The sequence below is a fragment of the Rhinolophus sinicus genome, linkage group LG10 (assembly GCF_036562045.2).
Source record: "Rhinolophus sinicus isolate RSC01 linkage group LG10, ASM3656204v1, whole genome shotgun sequence".
NCBI classification, from domain to species: Eukaryota; Metazoa; Chordata; class Mammalia; order Chiroptera; family Rhinolophidae; genus Rhinolophus; species Rhinolophus sinicus.
In genome coordinates this window covers 13,712,212-13,737,271 of record NC_133759.1, presented here as the reverse complement: position 1 = coordinate 13,737,271, position 25,060 = coordinate 13,712,212, and the positions used below count along the sequence as shown (strand labels likewise).

Below are 25,060 nucleotides of genomic sequence, written 5' to 3'. Positions count from 1 at the left end.
AAGATCATATGGCAGTCAATGAAAGTGGTTGTTGAAGAACTGGAGCCTACACGTCTCTTTATCATCAGGTGTGGGAAACGTTAGCAACTTGTCTTTTGGCCATTTGTTAAATTACAGCAGAATTTAATATCTTGCTCCTAGCGAGATTTATTAAGTGAGTGAATCTTTTAGTGAAAAAAAGGTACTTTAGTATATAAACAATTATGATTGGTTAATACCTAGGTTTAGTGTTTCATTATTAGTGAAATTAATTCTGTGTTTAATGATGACTAGGAATTGATAACAACTAAACTTAAAATCAGATATTCTTTATCTGTATTTTTAACCACAGTGTAGTTTTGGTTTCTGTAGGACATGGCATTAGTATGTTTAAAGCTGGTATTTCAGATTTTATGTGTATAAGATAATGTTGAATTACCTGGGGATAGAATAACTGGTTTGAGAATTAATACTAGTTAAAAAGAATACCACGAGACAGTACATTTGTGAAAATTAAAATGAGAAAGGAACCATATTTACATATTAGAAGATGTCTGTTATCTGGGACCAAAGGTAACCTGTGGAGGCCACATTACTTTTCTGTGACTTGAGAATGCCTGTCGTCTTACCAGACAGCTATGTGACCTGCCTGATTAGCTTCCATGCTCCCTGGTGTTTCACAGAGTAGGGCAGTGGCCTCTCACTGAAGGCAAGAGAGAGAATTGATAAGTTTTCTTCTGAGTTTACACACAGCAGGAATTAAGAGAGGAAGGGATGGGAGTGGGAGGAATCTTAATGGTGAGTACTAACACTCTGACGAACTTTGACCTCTACTCATGTACTGAATAAAGAGAGCTCAGCCAAGAAGCAGACAAACTGCAAACTATCTCCATAGTAGCCTACTGGATCATTTTTATCAAGCAATGTTAGTGTACCTAAACCAGTGTCAAAGTAGTTCGAGTACACTGTTGGATGATGTCATTGAATGGTAAATGTGTTCTTGAATATTAGATTTTATTTTGAATTTTACATTACATGAAATTTGTGCACAGTTTTCACTTAGTTTGTTATAATTGTGATTTGGATCTATCCATGTCAGTGTTGACTATGGTTGTGTATGTGTGCTTCACACAAATTCTGTTGAATGATATAGTTATATTTGTAAATTGTTTTCAATTTTTGATGTTTGTAGCACATTAATAGAAATTTGGTGGCGTACTTCAAGAGATGTTTTAATAGCAGCTTTATTGAGATATTCACGTACCATAAAATTATCCCTTTTAAAGTGTACAACTCATTATATTCACATAGCTATGCAACCATCACCACTAATTCCAGAACATTTTCATAGCTCCAGAAAGCAACTCCATATCCATTAGCAGCACACCTCATTCTCCCTTTACTCTAGTCCCCGGCCACCACTAATCTGCTTTCTGTCTCTATGGATTTGCCTATTCTGGATATTTCATATAAATGGAACTACACTATCTATGGCCTTTCGTGTTTGGTATATTTACGTAGCATATTTTCAAGGCTCATCAATGTTGTGACATCTATCAGTACTTTATTCCTTTTTCTTTTGTTTTCTTATGATAAAATGCTCCTTTTCCATTCCCAGTTAACCTTCTTAATAGTTTCTCTGTATCCTGAGTTCTGGACAAGGTGGCAGAGTAGGTAAATGCTGTGTTTGCCTCCGCCTGTGACCACATTAAAATTGCAACTAATTTTAGAACAGTCAACCTAGAGAACTATCTGAAGACTGGCTGAACAGAAGTCTTACAACTAAGGATATAAAGAAGAAGCCACCTTTAGACTGGTAGAAGGGGTGGAGATGCAAAACGAGCTGGCCCCACACCCACACGTGACAGTTGAGAATCTGGAGACATGTCTCAGCTGCAGAGGTCCTTCCTGAAGAGCCAAGGTTCCTAGCCCCACGCCAGGCTCTGTAGCTGGGAGCACCAGTGCTGGGAAAAGGAGCCCCTGTGGCATCTGACTAAAGATCTGTGGGGAATTTCTTCTGTCCAGGTGAAATGGAAGGCGGCTGGAAACCCAGATGTCCTCTTAAAGGGCCTGTGCACAGGCTGTCTCCCACCCAGGCACTCATCCTGGGCTGCCTCGTAGTGACTACAGCTCAGGAGGTGCCAGAGACATGTGAAGAAACTGAGCTGTGTGGCTTCAGAGCGAGGGCTGGGGGGTGGGGGAACCACCATTGTCCCTGTGTTGAGTTCTCCCATGTAGCCAGTGGGCAGATATCATCTTTCTCGTGTTGAGCTCTCTCCCTACACAGCCAAATCTGAATTTTCATTGGTTTGGTGAGCTCTGTTCACTCTGTTATGATGACTTGCTGGGACTCTGCCACACTGAATTTGCACAAGGCCAGAGGCTTGTTTTGCAACTGGTAGGCAGTATGTTTGTCGGCACTGCAGCTTTTCTTGGACAACGCCTGTGAGTCCATGGACCCCAGGCTGATGGTAGCTGGCCACAGTGTGCTCTGAGATTTTTGCAGAGTGGCCCCAGGCTCAGAACTGGGGTCAAACCTTAATCTCCATTAACCCCATGAACACCACTTACCCCATGCTGATGACTCCCTGCCCCACCCAACTCCTGTACAACCTGAGGTTCTTTCAGTAACTGAACCTTATGGACAGCTGGCAGGTGGCACAGGCCTCAGCATGCCCTGGGCCTTTTGCTAAGATGCCTCAGGCCCGGTACTGGTGACGGCTGGTCTTGGTTCCCACCGTGGCCTCTCCTACACATCTCCAGGTCCAGCACAGGCAGCACAGACCAACTGTGGATGGCTTTGTAGCTCCTACCAGGTAGCTCTGGACCAGTCACAGGCATTGGTTGACCTTTACCTGCACAAGATCCCCTCCCAAGATGCCCCAGAACCAGCACACCCAGTCGCCAGCTTCAAACCACAGCAGAATACCACTCAATTAGCCCCACAAGTGGCACACCCAAAGGGTGGCCTCTGCAGGCACCAGAACCCACTGGAGTGAATTCCACTCTGTGGGGTCAGCCCTAGCACAGCAGCTCATACACCATGGTCGTGGCCAATCCTCACAGCCAGTAAGCCTGAGGGTCAGTCCCACCCACTGACATGCCAACCGCAGACAAGGCTCAACTACAACAGGAGGGCACACACAACCCACACAAGGGACACTCCTGGAACATACAGCTCAGGTGACCATGGAGACTGCAACACGGGGCCCCACAGGATAAGACAACATAAGGCCACTCTGCCAAGACTGGGAGATGTAGCAGATCTACCTAATACATAGAAACAAATATAGAGACTGCCAAAAGGAGGAAACAATAGTTTCTGTGTAGCCTTTCAGAAAACTTAACATATATGTATATCCTTCTAATAGAGTATTTTGCTCTTTGCTTTTTTTACTTTTTGAAATTTAAGTTTTAAAGCCCTAGATGTTAAACTGCTATATACTTCTTTTAGTTGATCTAATTAGTTCTTTCACAGGCTGAGACAGGGTCTTATTAAAGTAAGTGTTCTCTAAAGTGAATGCTGTGTATGAAAGTGTGTAGGTAATATTTTCCCCAGCATTCTGATTGAAGTTGCTTTTTCTTTTTCTTCCCCCCTTTCTTTCACTTCCCCCTCCCCACTCTGGTTCAAGCTGTTGTTTCTCAATCTAGTTGTGTAGGACACAGCTCCCTGGCTCATGCTGGTGTTATGAGCCTTGCGCTTCCCCCGGCTGAGGCAGTCGGTCACCAGTCGTTGGTCGGCTACTCACAGCAGCTTGCGGCAGCTCTCGCTGGCTGCTGGCTGCTCACGCTGGCCACCAGACACTCCTGGCGGCACACGGTAGCCCACGGCTGCACACAGCAGCTCACGCTGGCTGCCGGCCACTCACATTGGCTGCCGGCTACTTGCGCTGGCTGCTGGCCACTCATGCTGGCCACTGGCCGCTCATGGTGGCACACAGTAGCCCGCAGCATCACACAGCAGCCTTTGGCAGCACACAGCAGTCCATGCCAGCACATGGCAGCTCACACCAAACTCCAGCCCAGCTCCAGGGAGAGCTGTTGTTCACAATCTTAGCTGTAGAGGGCGCAGCTTACTGGCCCATGTGGGAATCGAACCAGCAACCTCAGTGTTAGGAGCACGGCGCTCCAAGGCGCTCCAACCACCTGAGCCACTGGGCCCGCCCGAAGTTGCTTTTTCTTAACGTAATTACAGTACAATACATATAGCACTTTTTCTTCCCCCTTGCTCTGTTTGCCAACACTTTGGTGAAATTACTTTGTATTTGGGAAGAGGATGGATGAGAGAATGGAGAGAAAAGAGGGAAGAATTTAATGATTGCACATTTTTTCCTTTTTTTGGTGTTTACAATTCATCTCTACTCAAGGCTGAGTATTTGTACAGGAGAACGGTTAGTCTGTGGTGATACCAGTGATTAAAACGTTGGAAAAAACTACAGTTTTAATGGGATGGGTAGAGATGGGGAGTTGGTGGGGATAATTTGTCCTCATGTATTTTGGTAAAGAATGAAGTGCTTTAGAAGCATAATAAACCTACACTATGCCAAATACTTGAGGAGACATGGCAATGTCTTTTAACAGTTTAAATATCTAACAGTAAAATAATGTGTGAATAAACAAATATTAGTGACATTGAGCATTATTATGTCCAGGCACATAGTCTGGAAATGAAGACTTACCCTGTTAATAGCAGTGGAGCTTAAGTTTGAATCTCAGTGTGTTTTCCATGGTGTTTCTTAAAGTTAGGTGAGTTTTGACTTGGGCTTTGAAAGGAAGGGGAGGTATGGATTAATGTGTAGAAAGCAGGGTGAATGGCTTGCACGAAGGCATGGAGATGGGGATAAAATAAATTGCATCTGGAGTATGGAAAATAAGTTAACATGTTCAGTTTTCAAGTAGCACAGTATCAAATAGCTGCTGTGGTTTAGTGATCTGAGGAGTGACATTGTGCAAATGGTGTTGGAAGATTATTTTAATGGTAGGGGATGAATTGAGGCCTAGGCACTTTTTTTAAACAATCCACAGAATTCAGATTTTACTGGTTATATGTGTACTGTACTTATTTGTGTGCATGTGTGTATAGTTCTATGCAGTTTTATTACATGTGTACCTTTGTGTAGCTACTCCTAAACTCAACGTACAGAACTGTATCCCACTCTAAATTCTGTTATAGTCCCTTTAAGCCGTACTTAACCCCTCTCTCCACATCCCTAATCCCTGGCAACCACTAATCTGTTCTCTTTGTCTATTATTTTTGCTATTTCAAGAATGTTACGTAAATGAGGTCATAAAATATGTAACTTTTTGAGATTGGCTTTTTTTACTCAGCATACTGCCCATGAGGTTCCTCAAGTAATTGTGCATATCAGTGGTTTATTTATTTTTGTTGCTAAGTAGTATTCCTCCATATGGATATACCCGAGTTCGTTTAACCATTCATCTGTTGAAAGATATTTGGGTAGTTTCCAATTTGGGGCTATTATAAATAAAGCTGCTATGAATATTTATATACACATTTCTGTGTTACTATATATTTTTATTTCTCTGGGATAAATACCCAAGCATAAAAATGCTGAATAGTACAAGTCCATTTTCAGTTTTAAAAGAAATAGCCAAACTATTTTCCAGAGTGACTATACCAATTTTTATATTTCCACCAGCATTTGGTGTGTTATCATTTAAATTTTTTTTCCACCTATTCTGATAGGTTATCCCATCTCTACTGAACTGCTTTTGTACTTTTGTTAAAAATCAATGGGGCACATTGCTGTGAATCTATTTCTGGGTTCTTTGTTCTGGGGGGTGTGTGTGTGTGTGTGTGTGTGTGTGTGTGTGTGTGTGTCTCCCTCTGCCAATACTATACTGCCTTGTTACGCTATATAATAAGTCTTGAGATTGGGTCGTATGAAGCCTTCAGCTTTGTTCATCTTCACTATTATGTTGGCTATTCTTGCGCCTTCCTTTTTTATACAATCTTTAGAATAAGCTTGTCTATGTGTACAAAATACTTTGTTGGGATTTTGATTGGAATTGCATTAAACCTATATATAGTCAATTTGGGGAGTATTGACATCTTTACTATGTTTAGTTTTTAAAAATCCATGAACATGGTATGTCTGTCCAATTATTTAGGCCTTTTTTTTTTTACTTTCTTTCATTGCTATTTTGTAGTTTTCAGCATATAGATCCTGCTTGTATTTTATTGGATTCATACCTAAATAATCATGTCGGGGGAGCCATTGTAAATGGTATTGTGTTTTATAAGTTCGGTTTTGACTTGTTTGTGTTAGTCTATAGAAATGCAATTGGTTTTTGTGTGTTGATCGTATATCTTGTAATCTTGCTAAACTCTCTTGTTCTAGGAGCTTTTCTTGTAGATTCCTTGGGATTTTCTTTATAGACAATCATCATCTACAAATAGGGGCAGTTTTATTTCTTCTTTCCCCATCCATATGCCTTTTATTTCTTTTTATTGTTTTATTGTGATGGATAGGACTTCCGGTACTATGTTGAATAAGTATGATGAGAATAGACATCCTTATCTATTCCCCAATCTTAGAGGGAAAGCATTCAGTCTTTCACCATTAAATATGTTGCTAACTGTGAGGTTTTTTTATAGATAAATGTTCTTTATGCAGTTAAAGAAGTTACCCTCTATTCCTAATTTGATGAGAGCTTTTTATCATGAAAGGTATTAGATTTATAGAAAGTTTTTATGGGGGCGGCCAGTTAGCTCAGTTGGTTAGAGCACGATGCTTGTTAACACCAGGGTTGCCAGTTGTATCCCCGCATGGGCCAGTGTGAGCTGCACCCTCCACGACTAGATTGACACAACTGTTTGACTTGGAGCTGATGGGTCCTGGAAAAACACACTTAAATAAATAAAAGTTTAAAAAAAAGTTTTTCTGTGTCTATTGATGCGATTATATGATTTTAATTCTTTAGCCGGTTGATACAGCATATTACATTGATTTTGATTTTAAAAAAAATACTGCACCAGCCTTGCTTACCTAGAAGACATATTACCAGGTTGTGGTGTATTATCCATCTAATGCTGGATTCGATTTGCTAATATTTTGTTAAGGATTTTGCAGCTAAGTACATGAGAGATATTGGTCTGTAGTATTCTTGTAATGTCTGTGTCTGGTTTTGGTCTTGTAATACTGGCTTCATAAAATGAGTTGAGAAGTGTTCTGCTTCTTCCATTTCTGGAAAACTGTGTAAAATGGCTATTAATTATTTTTTTAAAAATATTTGGTAAAATTCTCCATTGAAACCATCTGTGTCTGGTGACTTTTTGGATAACTTTTAAATTACAAATTTGATTTGTTTAATAGTTACAGAATTATTCAGGTTATCTGCTTCATCTTGGCTAAGTTTTGGTAGTTGCTTTCAAAGAATTGCTTCATTTTTTTCTAAATTGTTGAATTTGAACTTAAGTAGCTTGTAGTATTCCCTTATCATTTTTAAATTGGGATAAAAGTCACATAAAATAAAATTGACCATTTTAAAATGAACCATACAATTCATTGGTTTTTAGTATATTCACAGTGTTTTGCAACTATCGCCACTAATTCCAGTGTATTTTCATCACCCCAGAAAGAAAGCCTGTACCCTTCAAGCAGTAACTTCCCATTCTCCCCTTCTCCCAGCCCCTGGCAACTCTGAAGCTATATTCTGTCTCTATAGATTTGCCTGTTCTGGACGTTTCATATAGAGTCATACAGTAGGCTGTCTTTGGAATTTTTTTCAGATAGCATCGTGTTTTCAAGGTTCATCTGTGTTGTTGCTTATAGTATCAATCAGTACTTGCTCCTTGGCTTAGGGCGCTTATCACTGACCTCTGCTTTCATTCATTGTCTCATCTCCTCTGACCCTTCTGCCTTCCTTTTATAAAGACCCTGGTAATTACATTGGACCCATCCAGACAATCTTCCCATCCTTTATTCAACTTAATAACATGTGCAAAGTCTTTTGCCATATAAGGTGATGCTCACAGGTTGCAAGGATTAGGACATGGACATCTTTTGGGGGGGGCGTTATTCTACCTACCACATGGACTTTAGGTATTTTATTTCATTGTTCCTTGAGGCTTTTTTTTTTCCAGTCTGTTTTCTCTCTGTTGTTTAGATTGAGTAAACTATTGATCTTGTCCCTAAGTTCAGCAAATTTTTTATTTTGGAAATTGTATGTTTCAGTTATATAATTTTCATTTGGTACATTTTTTTAATAACTTCTATATCTGTACTAAGATTTTTAATTATTTTATTAAGGAAATTCTTAATTGTTTGTTGAAGCATTTTTTATAATGGCTGCTTTAAAATCCTCCAGCATGTGATTCATTTTGGTGTTGACATCCTGGTTCTTGGAATGTGACATGTGGTTACTATTATTTTTTACTGTATCATGGACATTTAGGATACTAATGTTAGGAGACTCTTGATCCTATTTAAATCTTCTGTTTTAGTAGGCAGTTCCTCTATTTAGGTCTAGTGCGGAGGCCCTGGCCTACTTTTGTGAGCTGTGTAACTCCTGTGGTAATTTAGTTTTCCAAGCTCTTGCAGTGCTAGTGTCTTCTGCTTTATTTCTTCTGCTTTATTCTTCTGGCTCCACAGGAGCTCCTGTTTGATCTGTACAGGTGTTACCTGGGCTGACTGATGGGTGTGGTGTAGGTCCCCAGTTCTGCTGCTGCTGCTAAGGGCAGTTGGGTGGACATTGCCCAGGTATGGGACAGGGACCTTTTGCCTCTGTGGTGGATGTGGCCTGCTGCTGTCTGGTGTAGGGGGGAGACCCTGCCAGTACATTGGGTCCCCCACTGTCCTGGGTAGGGATTGGGGAATCTGTCTCCCCTCTAGATCTCTGCTGAGCTGGCCTCTTTACAATCCTTTGGTCAGAAAACAGTGCTTTCTCATTTATTTGTTTGTCTGTCTGTCTATCCCTGATGGTGGTTCCAGGTTGCAGGCTACTCTGGGGCCCACTCATGATATATGGGAGATAAAAGGAAAATGCGGTCAACTCACAGTCATGCCTTTCCTCATACTGGGAGGATCTAGCCCGGTCACCTTCTTTCTACCTCTCAGAGTCATTTTATGATTGTCTTTTGAATTATTTCCAGGGTATTTAGTTGTATTTAGAGGAGAGGAGCAGAGGAATGTGAGCCCACACTATCATATTCAGCAATTTTGATTTTTTTGGGAGGGGTTGTATTTATTGGCAATTCTGTGAAATGGTTGAGGCTTTCATTTTTATTGACACCTTGCATTTCAGTGTTTTTCTGCACCTGTTGTTGAATGTAGGAACAAGATAAAGATTAACTTCTCTTTTTAAAATTGTGTGGGAATTAGAAATGTCATGTTTTTATCTGTCCATCTATTTATTTATTTGTTTATGTGTTTTTCTTTAGGGAGTGGAGCAACGGCTGTGGTCCAAGCAGCATATTGTGCCCCTAAAAAGGAGAAGGTGGCAATCAAACGGATAAACCTTGAGAAATGTCAAACTAGCATGGATGAACTCCTGGTATGCACATCTCATATTTCTTTTTTTTCTTTTTTATTGAGGAATATTGGGGAACAGTGTGTTTCTCCAGGGCCCATCATCTCCAAGTCGTTGTCCTTCAATCTAGTTGTAGAGGGCGTAGCTCAGCTCCAAGTCCAGTTGCCATTTTCAATCTTTAGTTGCAGGGGGCACAGCCCACCATCCCATGCGGGAATTGAACTGGCAACCTTGTTGTTGAGAGCTCGCGCTCTAACCTACTGAGCCATCTGGCCGCCCCCATCTCATATTTCTTAAGTGGAGAAATATACTCGTGTATATTCATGTTAGAGTGGGAAATAACTGGAAGTTTTTGTTTTTATTTTTAAAGGCTTGTAACTTTTTCGTTAATAGTAATGCTTATTATAAAATTTATAAAAATCCAGGTAAGTAGAGCGAAAAAAAGTGTTATAATCCTCTCATTCTGAGATTAACACTTGCAATATAATCTTTCTGACTGTACATTTAGACATCTTTGTGTATTTATGATAATGTAATCATACTTGTTTTTATTGAAAACTTTATCATAGAATTATTTCTGTGTCTATAAATATGAATTAATATAATTTTAAATACATGTGTAGTATTCCATTGAATAAGTAGACCACACTTCATTTACCCTATTCTCTGGTATTGGACAATTACCTTATTTTCTCTTTTTTATTGTTATAAACAATGCTTGCTTACTTCTCTTTCCTTAAAATAGTATCATGCAATTATGATTCCTAGGTCAACTGGAATATCCTTTAAAAGGCTTTTGGTCTCCTAGGAACATGGTGCAGTCTGCATTCTGACCACTGATGCAAGATGAGAGAATGACCCCACGCATCACTGGCTTTTGCAAAGGCCAGGGGAAGGAAGACGAAAGGGAGTCCCGAGGATTAATAGCAGCAAGAGATGTTCTGTGGCATTAAAAGCTAGTCACACAGGGATTGTTTTGTACTTCTTTTATGCAGCATGACATCCTGAGTAGTTTTAAGTATGTAATAGGTACTTACCAAGGGAAATAAGATCATTTTTTAAATCGTGTAACTTTTTAAATGCTCAGTTTCTTTGGCTTAAAATGGATATTACTTCTGCTTTGTGTACCTCATGAGGTTTTTCTTAAAGATCAGATGGCATAGTACTTGAAAACTAAACTTCCATGCAAATACTATTGGGAGTAAATAGTAGAAATCAAGATGAGTGAGTTTCATGAAGAAATGAAAAGTCATCACTAAAACATTGCTTCCAAAAGCTTCAGATGGGGAACTGAAAAGTCCAAACAAAAGAGCTGGCATTAGCAGATAATGGAGGACTTTGAAGAAAGCTCTTTCATTAGTAGGGGTGGAATTCACTTCTAAGTGTTGAGGAAGCTGCTGGGAAATTTGAGTCAGAATGAATATACCACTCTTGCAAAGCATTAATATATATTTATTTTTTATTTTTTGAAAGGAAAGGGAAAAAGATAACTCCAATGGGAATTAAGATAAAGGAAGGCTCCTCCTTCCCCTTTAAAGGAATAGAAGAAAAGGAATATTTAAGACTTTTTATCTTTGAATTCTATGGTTGTCTGATAGTCTCCTATCAGAAAACCCCTTGTGGTGCATCTTTTTTAGGATAAAGCTCAAAACCCTTACCATTTAAGACCTTGGACAATTTGACCCCAGCTATTTACATTGTGTGCTTGTGATCTCTCTGTCTCTCACCTTTACCATCCAATGAGTCACCAAGTCCTATTGTTTATACCTATTTAGTGTTATCTTTTGACTCCCTTTCTTTTCATTCATATTGCCACTTTTTTTAACTTTCTTTTTTGAGATAATTTTAAACTTAGAGAAGAGTTGCAAAAGCGGTAGTAGACAAAGTTTCCATATGTTGTTTACCCAACATTTCCTAATAGTAACATAACCATAGTACAGTTATGGAAACTGAAAAATTACCTATTTTTCATTTTTTCAGGCCACTATCGTCTCTCACTTGGGTCATGGCAGCAGCCTTAAACAGTCTTTGCCTCTGGTCTTGCCTTTTCTCATTTATTTTCTACATTACAACCAGAGTGAGTTTTATGAAACAAGTACAGTTAAACCTTTGATGCCTTTCCATTGCTGTTATGATGAAACCTAAATTCTAGTCCATAGTTAAAGGTCTTTTTGGATATGGTCTCAGGTAATTGAACAGTCAAAACCGGTAAAAACCTACTTGTCTTTTCTATTTCAGTATCCGTGTAGTTCAACTTCTCATTGGAAGCCTTCCCTGATGATTACTCCTATTTTTGGATAATTTGCCTCGTGGATGAGGTCATGTAGTATCTACTGTGTTTCCCCAAAAATAAGACCAGGTCTTATATTAATTTTTGCTCCAAAAGATGCATTAGGGCTTATGTTCAGGGGATGTTGTCCTGAAAAATCATGCTAGGGCTTATTTTCTGGTTAGGTCTTATTTTCGGGGAAACACGGTAGTACTTCCCCTATTAAACTGTTTATCAATCTGTGTTATAAATTAGTATTTGTCTAACTTCTTCACTAGGCTGTAAGTTTCATGAGGTCTCACCATTGTGGTCAAGCACCTAATACAGTGCCTGGCACACAGTAGGTACTTAGTAAATATCTGCTGAAAGCATGAACTATTTACCCTAGGCAGGTTTACTCACTGTGTTGTAAAATCTCGCTTGCATATTTCATCTTTTTTTGTAATTTTATATGCCTTTCACCTTGTCATATCTCCTGTAATATCTCCACATCCAGCAGAACTAAATCTAGCTCCCACCTCTTCTGTGAAGACTTCTTGCCTACTTAACTGTTCTTTCCTATGGATTTTTGTAACATTTAATATCTTGACTACTCATTTGGCATGTACGTGCTGTCCTATGTATTCCCTCCCATATGTGCATATCATATCTACTTGAATCCTGTATAACTGTCAACAGGCAGGTGTTTTCTTTAGTTCCTTCTTCCTTTTCCTTCATATTTACTTAGCTTGCAGTACAGATGACTGTGCTGGTGACTTTGGGGGGTTGCAGTGATGCATACGTCAAGGTCGTTGCCATAAAGGAATTGACGTTCAATTAGAGAAGATAAGAAAAGGAAAGCTGGTGTTTATTGAGCCAGAGATTATGAATCAAGGATTATGGGTAACTTTTACATGCTTGATCTTACTGAACAAATACCAAGGTCATAGAGCAAATATATGAATAAGTAAAAAGTATAAAGTGCTGTAGGATTTCATTTTATTCAACACGTGTTTATTAGAGATGTACTGTGTGCCAGGCACAATAAGTGCCAGAAATACAGAGTCTCAGCTCTCATTGAGCTTACAGTTTTGTGAGGGATGTAGAAAAATAAATAGGCGATTAAAGTATAGTATGACAAGTTCTACAATGTTTAAGAATCCACTTTTAAATTGCCTCCATGGAGCTCTCAGTCTAGCTCTCATTTGAGCTCACAAATAAGCACCCAGTGCACTATCCAGTATGTATGTGCCACGACGTGAGGACATGCACAGGGAGCTTGGAAGCTAAGAGAAGGCACAGCTAACGCGACTTGGGGAGCTGGGAGGAAATGATATTTATGTTTTGACTGAGTTCAGAAGAAAGAATTGGCATTTTTTAGCTAGGCAAAATAATGAAGGAAGTGTATTTGAGGCAGAGGGAACAACAAGGTAAAATGTTCATGTTAGAAGAAACATGACTCAGTTGAAGTTAGTATGGCTGGATCATAGGACTGGGGTATGTTGGAGTGCAGGATAAGTGAGGGAGTAGGAATGAGACTAAAAAGGTGAGCTGGGTCCTGTTCACACAGGGCTTTATAAGGCAGTATCATACCAAATCTAATTTAAATCCATTAACTGAAATTGTGTAAGCTTAGAATTTTAGTTCAGGTTTCTACTTTGGATTTAGTTTATGCTCTTGCCCTGCTTCAGTATAGTTCTGAAGTTTAGAATGAGAATTGTTAACCTGTTTCACAAAAATGGGATGAAACAGTATTTTGAAGGGAAAAAAAACCCCCAAAAAAACCCACAAACAAAAAACCATCCTCTGTTTATTAGTAATTATCCTCTCTGACTGTAAAACCAGATTTCCCAAGATGGTTTTTCAAGGGCACCTTGAAGTAAAAATATGTGTTCCAGTGGAGGCCTCTGTGGTGCTGTGCCAGGGTGTGAAAAATAGTGCGTGTTTCTGGTGTCAGAGATTACTAGTGTAGTGATAGGACGGAATCGAGTCAGAATGGATGGAGGGAAACTAAGTGGTTTTGGTTTTAACCATTCTTGAAGAGGTCGGGCCTTGGAGAGCCCAGAGAGATTGTCACATAGTCTTGGGGTTCCCAGTCTGTATTCACTAACTTGTAGTGTTGTTTTAGGCTTGCATATAATAAGTTATGTTTTTCCTCTTCTTTGTAGAAAGAAATTCAAGCCATGAGTCAGTGCCATCATCCTAACATTGTGTCTTACTACACATCTTTTGTGGTAAAAGATGAGCTGTGGCTAGTCATGAAGCTGTTAAGTGGAGGTGAGTAAAGTACAATGAAATGTTAACTTCCATGGGTTGAAAAGTTAATAAAAATGTTCTTTTTCTCCTGGTTTGGTTTTCATAGACATTTGCATTTGAGGAGATACTGAGAATATAATATCTGCTAACAATGCTATTGTATGAGTTGAGACAGGTTTCTTCACACATTGCATTTGGTTGTCATGCCTCTTAAATGTCTCTGAATCTAGAATTGTCCCCTCCCACTTCCTCTTTTCCATGACAAACTTGTGGCAGGGTCTGGTCTGAAGGATCTGATGGTGACTATCTTGCAGAATTCCCCACATTCTGGATTGGTCTATGTATTTCTTCCTGGTGATATTTAACTTGAGTTATATTCCTCTGTTTCTCAAAAATTGAAAAGTAGAACTAAAGGCTTGATTAGATTTAACTTAAGTATTTTTGGACAGAGTATTTTGTAGGTGATGCTGTGTAGTTCATATTGCATCACGTCAGGCAGTGTTTGCTATCTTGTTTGGATCTTTAATGGTGGTGTTAATTTTGATTGCTTAAGATTATGATAGCCAGGTCCCTCCATGGAAGAGTTAACTTCCCTTTGCAGCTGACAAGTAATCTGTGAGATGACACTTTGGCACTGTGAGTATCCAGTTCCCCATAAGTCTTTTGTCTGATGGTTTTAGCATCCATTAACAATCTTTGTTTGAATCAATTATTTCATCGGGGCTGCAGAATGGTGATTTTTCTTATCGCATCCTTTCTTTTACATTTATAAATGCATTCTTCTGAGAAAAGGAACTTTACCTTATGTACTGGGGCTCATTGATTAATCTATATTGTATTTCCTACTGAAAAGGCAGGATAAATAATTGGTTCCTTTATTGAAGAACCAATTTTTAAAGAGTTTAATGATCACCTCCAATGGTGGCACATGAGAGGGTTGCCCAACCCCCCATTCGGTAAGGCTTTCATTTTTTTGACTATCATTATATAGATTCAAGGGTTTTTATATATTCAGGGTCTTTCCATCAATTATGTTCTATTCTTTTGATGCTCAGGTTGTCCAAAATTTTGTCAGTTTGAGGAGTCCCTTTAAGCTTACTTTTGTGTCCTTTTGATAGGAATCCATCAATCTTTGAAAACTTCCTTGTTTTTTGGTTCAAGATTTCCTAGGCTCATGTTTCTATTGCTTTTCCCATACCCAGAATCAGCCAGTATTCTAAGGCACTTTGGTCTTTTTCCTGGGGAATGGTATTTAGAAAGCATATCCTGGATACTTGGGATGCTCATAGCTACTGCTTTGTCATTGCTTCTAGTGGCAAGGGCTTGTATACAAGGTTGGAAAGAGCTTGGAAATACAGTGTATTAAAAATAAATCATGATTTGACATTAGTGCTTCCAATTCAAGTTTAATATTACAGACATTTAAAACTTTCAAATTACACGTGAAAGTTTACACTGTTACATAGAAAATCTTGGTCCCCAACATTAACATAATTATATGCTTTATCCTGCAGTGAATTTGCAGTTATTTCTGTTTTAGCTCTTAGAATCTAATGCAAGTATTGCTGATTGCAAACAGTGGACTCTTGGCCTGTATAGACTGAACATTTTGTTATGATTACCTGAAGGCCTATGCCATAAAGTAAATTAGACAATTAGACATTTTGCTAAGGTATGGATTTGAGTCGTGGCAAGATTGAGAGTGATGGAGCCACCGACTTTCCCATTATGCTGCTCGGTTTTTGTTTGCGTATGTATTTTGTGTGGGAGCCTGATTTTTCCATTCTAGAGTGTAGGGTTACAGAAAAGAGGATCCATGTTTGTTTATAATTTCAGTACCATACCTTATCAAACACCTTACTTGCCCAGATAGGCTGTAAAGAGTATGGGCTTTAGAATTAAATTCTTAACTGTCCTACTTAGCAATTCTATGTCATTGGGCAAACTATTTCAATTCTTTGAACCTGTTTACTTGTTTGTTAAGTGGGGATACCTTTCTGCATTTGAGGGTATTGGGGAAGAGCAAATGAGATGCTATTTGTAAAGCATCCGTCACTGTGTAGGTGCACGAGAAATTTTAGTCATTAATAATAATAATCCCTTGTTATTTGATGCTTTTCAGTGTAGCCAGAATCACCTTTTTGTTTCAATCCCATTAGTGACACACTGGAGAAACTGGATTGCTTTGTTAAAGGCCCTGTTCATATGCTGGTTGGAAGCCTTGCTAACACCAACCACCTTTCAAGATGGTGGTCAAGCATGGTTCTTTCAGTATGGACAGATATGGGAATATTAGGTAATACTGTATCTTTTGTTATTGATCACCTATATATTAATTTTCTTTATTGTAATTTACAAAAATGTATAATACAAAGTTTTTAATGTTTTGCTAAACAGTCCTCTGATGAATAGGAATAAATTGTTTGCCTAATTCTTTCATCCATACTTGTATTCCAGCCCATCCTTTCTGCTACTCTTAAGCAGAATGACCTTTTTTTTTTTAAAGAATCCTTGTTGTTATCTCAGTGAGTATATGTCCTGATTGCAGAAGGGACAGAACATGTATCTGAGTGGAATGTCTTTCAGATGTAACTCTCTGTCCCTTCTGTCTTAGGTTTCCTGGGGTAGTGCCCAATTTTTTCAGGCTAGCACTCAGCATATTTCCTGGAGGATAATTTTCAAGCATGTTTCAGGCAATAATTCTTTTTTATAATTATTTACATTTTTATGAGTCAGCATAATCTTATATCTAAAATTTTTAAATATTAATTTTTAAATATTAAAAATTTTGCATCTTTTTTTAGAAAAATGAAATCTCGTTTTTGCAGTTATAGACTGAATACACATTTACACTGAAGAGATACATTATGCAATATTTAGAACACAAAAGGTAGAACTAAGCACAAATTTAATTTTTTTTTAAATAGGAGGAAACTGTCAAGATAGCTGATAAATTAAAATGCCATTTATCAAATACTTATTGATCACCAATACATTGGTGAATCAAACTGTCCATTCCTTGCTCTTGTGGACCTCATAATTAATTACAAGTGTGTAGAGTGCCATGAAGAAGTATTGGGTGCCGTGGGAACAAGTACCAGGAGAACCTAACCTTATTGAGGGAGGATGGATGTGGTAGGGTTAACAAAGACTTCCCTCAGGAAGCGATGTTCAGCTGAGATATGAAGAATAGGTAATAATTAGACATGTGGAATGGGAGGTGGAGGTGGTATCAGGGAAGATGGGAGACGTGATCCAAATAGAGGGAGCATTGCAGAGAATTGTCTGGAGGCAGGATGGAGGAGTGTGGTGTGTCTTGGCAACTAACGGAGGATGACAGATGGAGCAGAAAGAGAGTGACAGGAGAGGACCATTGATGAGCAGGGTCTCCCTTTGAATAATTAAAAAAATATATATAACCAGAGTTAACAGAGGTTTGTATAGGCTACCTTCTGGCACATCAACTTTTTCAGCCAACATATTTAAAACAAAAGCAGTGTTTATTTTTGATTTGGCAACATTGTACTAATGTAGAATTTGATAAGCTAATTGGAACATAATATGAATTGTAACTGTCATTCTTAAGCCCTAATAACCAGGTGGATGTCATGGTTAAAATAAATTTAAGTGTGTCAATATTATAATTATTTCATGATGCTTCCCTGTAACTATAATATTCTTATCTTTTGCCAATTAAAACTTTGATACTGAATGATGAGATTTAATAAGGAAGTTTAATCTTTAGATATTAAAAGTGCTTTTTATCTAAATAGTTATTTCTACAATTTATTAGCACCAAACTGCAAAGTAAGATTTTTAGAAATCAAAGTATTAATAACTAAGAAGTTTTTGAAGCTTTTTCTTACCTTTTTCTAATTAAAACTTTGATACTGAATGATGAGATTTATTAATACAGGAAGTTTAATCTTTAGATATTAAAAGTGCTTTTTATCTTAATAGTTATTTCTACAATTTGTTAGCACCAAACTGCAATGTGAGATTTTTACAAATCAGAGTATTAATAACTAAGAAAGCTTTTGAAAGGAAAAATGAAAGTAGTACCTGTAGGGTAAGATGCTCAGGAAATCATATAGAAAAGAGGGGGCCAGTATTTTCCAGTTAAGGATGAAGATCTTAGTGGTATAATCATCCATCCCTCCACCTATGAAAATTACATTATGGGAGACCGAAACTAGAAGGACATTGCTATCGCAGGGAAGAGGGCGCATCTTATATAGCCTTGTTCAGAATGTGTGTTCTTGACGTAGACTGGGGATGTGCATTGCCTTAATATCCCCACTGATCATTAGGTGATGTGAAATTAATAAAAATCGTCTAAGGTTTTGAAAGGGAGCTCCTGCTTCAAATGCTTAAAAAATACAGATCTAATAACTTTTATGTGCCTAGGGTCTTTGTTGATCAATTTCTTTGCAACACCAGACTGAAGTTCCTTGAAAGTCAGCAGTCATGCTTTATTTATCTTGTATTCTGTAGCACCCAGTTCTAGATCTTGCATATAACATGGCTTAATTGTTGAATGAATAAATTGTATTAATTTTTAATTCCTAGTAGGAATTTCTCCCTTTGCGTTCCTTATTTTAGATATTCTTTACATTATAAACATGTAACTCAATTGGCGTTTATACAGATGTCATCTTCTTACTAAGCAGTTCTTATGTGGCCTGATTTCTCAGAAGCATGAATTATGTGACCTCTTGGTGTAGTCACTTTGCTTTGGGGATTAATGTATGATTGGTTAAACTAAGCAGAACCGAAGTTCTTCCTTGGGCTTTCCCCTTTGTGGCTCAGTCTTGTGAATCCCAGCAAAAAAGAGGGGAAGTGAGGTAATGTATTAGGAAATGTTACCTGGTATCTGGATTCTCCCTGGTTTTGTCTACAGAGCACAAGCTGCCTGTCTCCTGCTGGAGGTGCAGAGAAGTAGTGGCCTTCTTCCAGAGTGGGGAGGAAGGTTCTAGGAATCTTATTCTCCCTTATATGAACTTCCAACAAGATTTCCTGCTTTCATTCCTTTCCGTCAGTTCCCCCTCGTTTCCCCTTATGCGGGGTCCGTATATTCTGAGCTTTTCTGGAGCTCTAGGATAAGTAGAGACCACTATTTCCTAACTGGCATACCTTCTCTGGAGGCAGTGAAGTTTCTCCACTCTGCTTAGTCAGTTCTTTTTTCTGCTTTCCTTCTTCCAGAAAATTATTGTTGTCTCTCTTCTGTTATCTTCTTTCTTGTTTTATTCTTCATTCTGCGTTCATGCCTTTTTTATCAAGTTAATGGATTTCAAGAGGGAGGTAAAGTAAACATGAGTTCAATCCTCCCATGTTTTTGAGGATTCCATCTAGACCACTTCTTTTCATCTATTTGGGAATACATTTTTTCTTCTTAAGTGTGTGAACTAAAAAGCACCCACTAGGGCAGGTTTTCATCAGAAGTGTGTGTTTGTTTTAATTTTAGTCTTGATCATTGAAGTTTTGTGTCAAGAAATGGGCTTCCAGTCTTTTCAGTGCAGTTTATATTATGTTCAGACTTCTCGATACAATTTCTAATATCGGAGATTGTTTTGGTTCTTTCGTCTTTATGGGCCACTGTACTGCTAGAAATCTTATAAATCTTTAGCCAACTTTGTAAAATTATCATCATCAGTTATGGTAGTCAGCATTCTATGATTTAATTATTGTACAGGTGTCTTTATCCTCTCTCCCTGTAATTTTTAGTGGGAACATTATTTCCCATCCTCGGAAGAATGAGATTGATAATACATCTAGGCTGTTATTTAAAGAGAACTGCCATTTTTATTCTTTCCAGATTTTTCTTTGCCTTACCTAGTTTATTTCTATTAACTTGAGACATAATTTCAGCCCTTAACTTAGTTTGCATACACATGTGATCTTTACTTTTCAAGTATTGTGTAATTTTCCCTGCGTTTTAATTGTGTTTTTCTGTCTTTATTCATACAGTGTTGCATACTCTAACCTGGTGTGGGAAACCTAAATGGGTTTGTGATATCTTATATTCAAGTTTTAATTGACGGACATGGTTTACCTAGGGATTCTTCAGAGGTGGTTAAAAATTCTCTGCTACCTTTTCCACATTCTCATTAGAAGTATAAAGATGATGCTGGTGTAACACTACTGTTTGGATATTAGCAGGCTACTTTCTGTTTTAAATTGGAATTCAGAATCAATTATGAATTTTAAACTTCTGTATTTCCTTATATTTGCTATTTTTTTCTCTTTTTCCCACACAGTTAAATTTGTCAAAAGGTTTACATGTGTTTTAATTTCAGAATGTCTCTGAGTTACATTGAATAAGTTAAAAGTTTATGAAAAACTGTTTTCTGTTTTCAGGGTCTGTTCTGGATATCATTAAGCACATTGTGGCCAAGGGGGAACACAAAAGTGGAGTCCTCGATGAACCTACCATTGCTACAATACTCAGAGAAGTGTTGGAAGGGTTGGAATACCTGCACAAAAACGGACAGATTCACAGGTACGCAAAAGACAACATTCTCCTCTTTTGGATAAGTACAGTGGTAGCTGTGCTATATCATTTCATTGAGGCCATTCCCCATTCTTTTGCAAAATTAATCACAATCTGAGTGTTAATATGGTTCTTTGTATTCCAGCACATTGTGGTTAGGGCTTTAATTACACAGCTAATAAGTATTTTAAAAGTAACGAAATCTTTAATCAAATTGGAAAAAAAAAAACCTGGAAAAATTCCTAATTTCCTACCAGGAGGCAGTCATTGTAGTCAGTCACTGATAACATTTTTGGAATATTCCTTTGTAGTTTCTTTTATGTGCTTAAAAATATTTAAAACAAAACTGTATATATAATTTTGCATGTTCCTTTCTTTATTCCTTTTATATCTTTATCTTGAATATTTTCTCAAAAGCTCTTTGTAAAATAACATATTTTTATAAAGCTTTTTTTAAAAAAAGAAAGCATTTAAAAAGCTGTGTAACAGAATAATAGGGTATTTTCATACACTATTCACATCAATGGATAGATTATCTAGACAGTAAATTAATACAGAAAGAATGGCCTTAACTGTCACATTAGACCAGATTGACTTAATAGGCATTTATAGAAAATTTCACCCAAAAACTGTAGATTACACATTTTGCAAGTGTTCTATTCTGGAACTCTCCAGAATAGGTCACATATTAAGCCATAAAACACGCCTTAATAAATTCAAGAAGATTGAAATAATATCAAGCATCTTTTCTGACCACAATGGCATGAAACTAGAAATTAACTACAGGGAAGAAAACTGGAAAAGATACAAATACATGGAGACTCAACAGCATGCAATTAAACAGCCAGTGAATCGAAGAGGAAATCAAAACTGTCCTGAAACAAATGAAAATGAAAACACCACTTTCCAAAATTTATAGGATACAGCAAAAATCAGCTCTAAGAGGGAAGTTTATAGCTATTAGAGGTCTACCTCAAGAAACAAGAATAATCCCAAATAAACATTCTAACTCTACACCTAAAGGAACCAGAAAAAGAAGAACAAACAAAACCCAAATTGAGTAAAAGGAAGGAAATAGTTAATTAAGATCAGAGCAGAAATAAATGAAATAGAAATGTAAAAAAATAGTAGGAAAAAAGTCAATAAAATAAAGAACTGGTTCGTTGAAAAGATAAACAACACTGACAAACCTTTAGCCAAACTCATCAAGAAAAAAAAGAGCCCCAATACATAAAATCATAAATGAAAGAGAAGTTAACAGCTGACACTATGGAAATACAAAGAATCGTTAAAGAATACCGTGAACAATTATATATGCCAACAGATCTGACAATCAGAAAGAAATGAAAAAAATTTTAGAACTATATTACCTTCTAAGACTGAACCAGGAAGAAATACAAAATCTAAACAAACTGATTACAAGCAATGAAATTGAAGCTTTAGTCAGAAACTCCCAACAAATAAAAATCCAGGACCAGGTGGCTTCACGGGTGAATTCAACCAACCATTCAAAGAATTAATACCTGTTCTTAAAATGTTTCAAAAAATTGAAGAGGAAGGAATGGTTCCAAACTTATTCTGTGAAGCCAGTATTATCCTGATACCAAAGCCAGACAAAGACATTACAAATAAAGAAAAATTACAGGCCAATATCCTTGATGAACATAGAGGCAAAAATTCTCAACAAAATTGTACAAACCAGATTCAGCAATACATTGGAAGGAACATACACCATGACCAAGTGGGATTCATCCCAGGGATGCAAGGATGGTTCAACACCCGTAAATTAATGTGCTCTGTCACATTAACAGAATAAAGGATAACAACCATATAATCTTCTCAATAGATGCAGAAAAAGTATTTGACAAAATTCATTCTTTTATGATAAAAACTCTGAACAAAGTGGGTATAGAAGGAACATATCTCAACATAATAAAGGCCACATATGACAAACCCACAGCTAATGAATGTCATACTCAGTGGTGAAAAGCTGAAAGCCTTTAAGATCAGGAACAAGCCAAGGATGCCCACTATCACCACTTTTATTCAACATCTTACTGGAAGTCCTAGCCAGACCAGTTAGACATGAAAAAGAAATAAAAGACATCCAAGTCAGAAAGGAGAAGTAAAACTATCTATTTGCAGATGACATGGTATTACGTATAGAAAACTCTAAAGACTATACCAAAAAACTGTACAACTAATAAACGATTTCAGTAAAATCACAGGATACAAAATTATACAGAAATCAGTTATGTTTCTATGCACTAAGAACAATCTGTTAGAGAAATTAAAACAATCTCATTTACAATAGCACCAAAAAGAATAAAATACTGGGGAGGCCGGATGACTCAGTTTGAGCACGAGCTCTCAACAAGGTTGCCGGTTCAATTCTTGCATAGGATGGTGGGCTGTGCCCCCCTGCAACTAAAGATTGAAAACGGCAACTGGACTTGGAACTGAGCTGCGCCCTCCACAACTAGATTGAAGGACGACTTGGAGCTGATGGTCCCTGGAGAAACATACTGTTCCCCAATATTCCCCAATAAAATTTAAAAAAATAAGAAGAAACCTCTTACTCCTACTACACTCATGGCTTTATTGTCATAGTTGTTAGATTCTATGGTAAAATAGTATAGAACTGTAAAATGAAAGGCTTCTTTCTTGAGAAAAGAATTAATATATGTAACACCTAGAAGATACTAAACAGAAACTTGAGGGGGCAGTATATTTGAAATTGTGAAGGGTAAGCAATTCATATAAAAATCATAAAAATAAACAGAATCTAAAGAAAAGAAAAGATGCTTAGCAACAAATTTAACTAAGGAAGTGAAAAATCTGTTCACTGAAAACTATAAGACACTGATGAGAGAAATTGCAGATGGCACAGATAAATGGAAAGATATTCTGTGTTCATAGATTAGAAGAATAATATTGTTAAAATGTCCATATTACCCAAAGTGATCTACAGATTCAGTGCAATCCCTACCAGAATTCCAGTGGGATTTTCACAGGAATAGAAAAAACAATACTAAAGTTTATATGGAACAGCAAAAAGTCCACAAATAGCCAAAGCAGTCTTGAGCAAGAAGAACAAAGCTGGAGGCATCACAATGCCTGCTTTCAAACTCTATTATAAAGCTATAGTAATCAAACAGTATGATATTGGCATAAAAACAGACAGTTCAATGGAACAGAATAGAGAACCCCCCCCCTAAAAAACCAAATGCATACGAGGTAGGATAATTAAGTTCACGAACTCATCCTAGAGAAAGTGCTACATACTTCATTGCTGAATATCTCTACTGCCACCTTCAAAGTCCTCCCCTTGGGAAGCTATGCACCGATGCCAGTGCCTAGTCCACCCTTCAAAGCAGTTTTGGAACTCTTTCTCTGGAATGGCCATCAGCACTGTTGTCATATTATCCTTGACGTCCTGAATGTCATCAAAATGTCTTCCTTTCAATATTTCCTGTATCTTCGGGTAAAGAAATAAGTCACTGGGGCCAGATCAGGTGAGTAGAGAGGGTGTTCCAATACACTTATGCGTTTACTGGCTAAAAATTCCCTCACAGACAGTGCTGTGTGAGCTGGTGCATTGTCGTGATGCAAGAGCCGTGAATTGTTGGAAAAAAGTTCAGGTCATCTAACTTTCTCATGCAGCCTTTTCAGCACTTCCAAATAGTAAACTTGGTTACAAGGTGGTACAAATTCATAATGAATAATCCCTCTGATATCAAAAAAGGTTAGCAACATTGTTGCAACAAGTTCATGAACTTGTCAGTCCTTGTGTGTGGTCAATTAATTTTTATTTTTTAAAGATTTTATTGGGGAAGGGGAACAGGACTTTATTGGGGAACAGTGTGTACTTCCAGGACTTTTTTCCAAGTCAAGTTGTTGTCCTTTCAGTCTTAGTTGTGGAGGGCGCAGCTCAGCTCTAGGTCCAGTTGCTGTTGCTAGTTGCAGGGGGCACAGCCCACCATCCCTTGCGGAACTCGAGGAATTAAACTGGCAACCTTGTGGTTCAGAGCCCGTGCTCCAACCAACTGAGCCATCTGGGAGGCAGCTCAGCTCAAGGTGCCGTGTTCAATTTTAGTTGCAGGGGGCAGAGCCCACCATCTCTTGCGGGACTCGAGGAGTTGAACTGGCAACCTTGTCGTTGAGAGCCCACTGGCCCGTGTGGGAATCAAACCGGCAGCCTTCGGAGTTAGGAGCATGGAGCTCCAATGGCCTGAGCCACCGGGCCGGCCCTGGTCAATTAATTTTTGACAAAGGGGTCAAGAATATACATTGGGGAAATGATAGTCTCTTCATAAATGGTGTTTGGAAAACTGGATATCCATATATAAAAGGATGAAACTGAACTCTTACCTTACATCATATGCAAAAATCAACTTCAAATGAATTAAAGACTTGAACTTAAGACCTGAAACCATAAACATCCTGGAAAAAAAAATCCTGGGCATGCTCCTTGACATTGTTCTTGGTGATGATTTTTTTTTTTTTTTTTTTGACACCAATAGCAAAGGCAACAAAGACAGAAATAAACAAGTGGGACTGCATTAAAAAGCTGCTTCTAAACAGCAAAAGAAACC

At 37.9% G+C, this 25,060-nt stretch overlaps 1 protein-coding gene across 1 annotated transcript in view; it reads left to right on the top strand.

The window, feature by feature from the left end:
- Positions 1 to 25,060, top strand: part of OXSR1 (oxidative stress responsive kinase 1) — a 75,961-nt gene that overhangs the window by 9,150 nt on the left and 41,751 nt on the right. Inside the window, exons 2-4 of the mRNA XM_019727612.2 lie at positions 9,383 to 9,495; positions 13,888 to 13,996; positions 20,333 to 20,474. Of these exons, the coding sequence (XP_019583171.1) occupies positions 9,383 to 9,495; positions 13,888 to 13,996; positions 20,333 to 20,474 (364 nt within the window). The remainder of the gene's footprint in view (positions 1 to 9,382; positions 9,496 to 13,887; positions 13,997 to 20,332; positions 20,475 to 25,060) is intronic.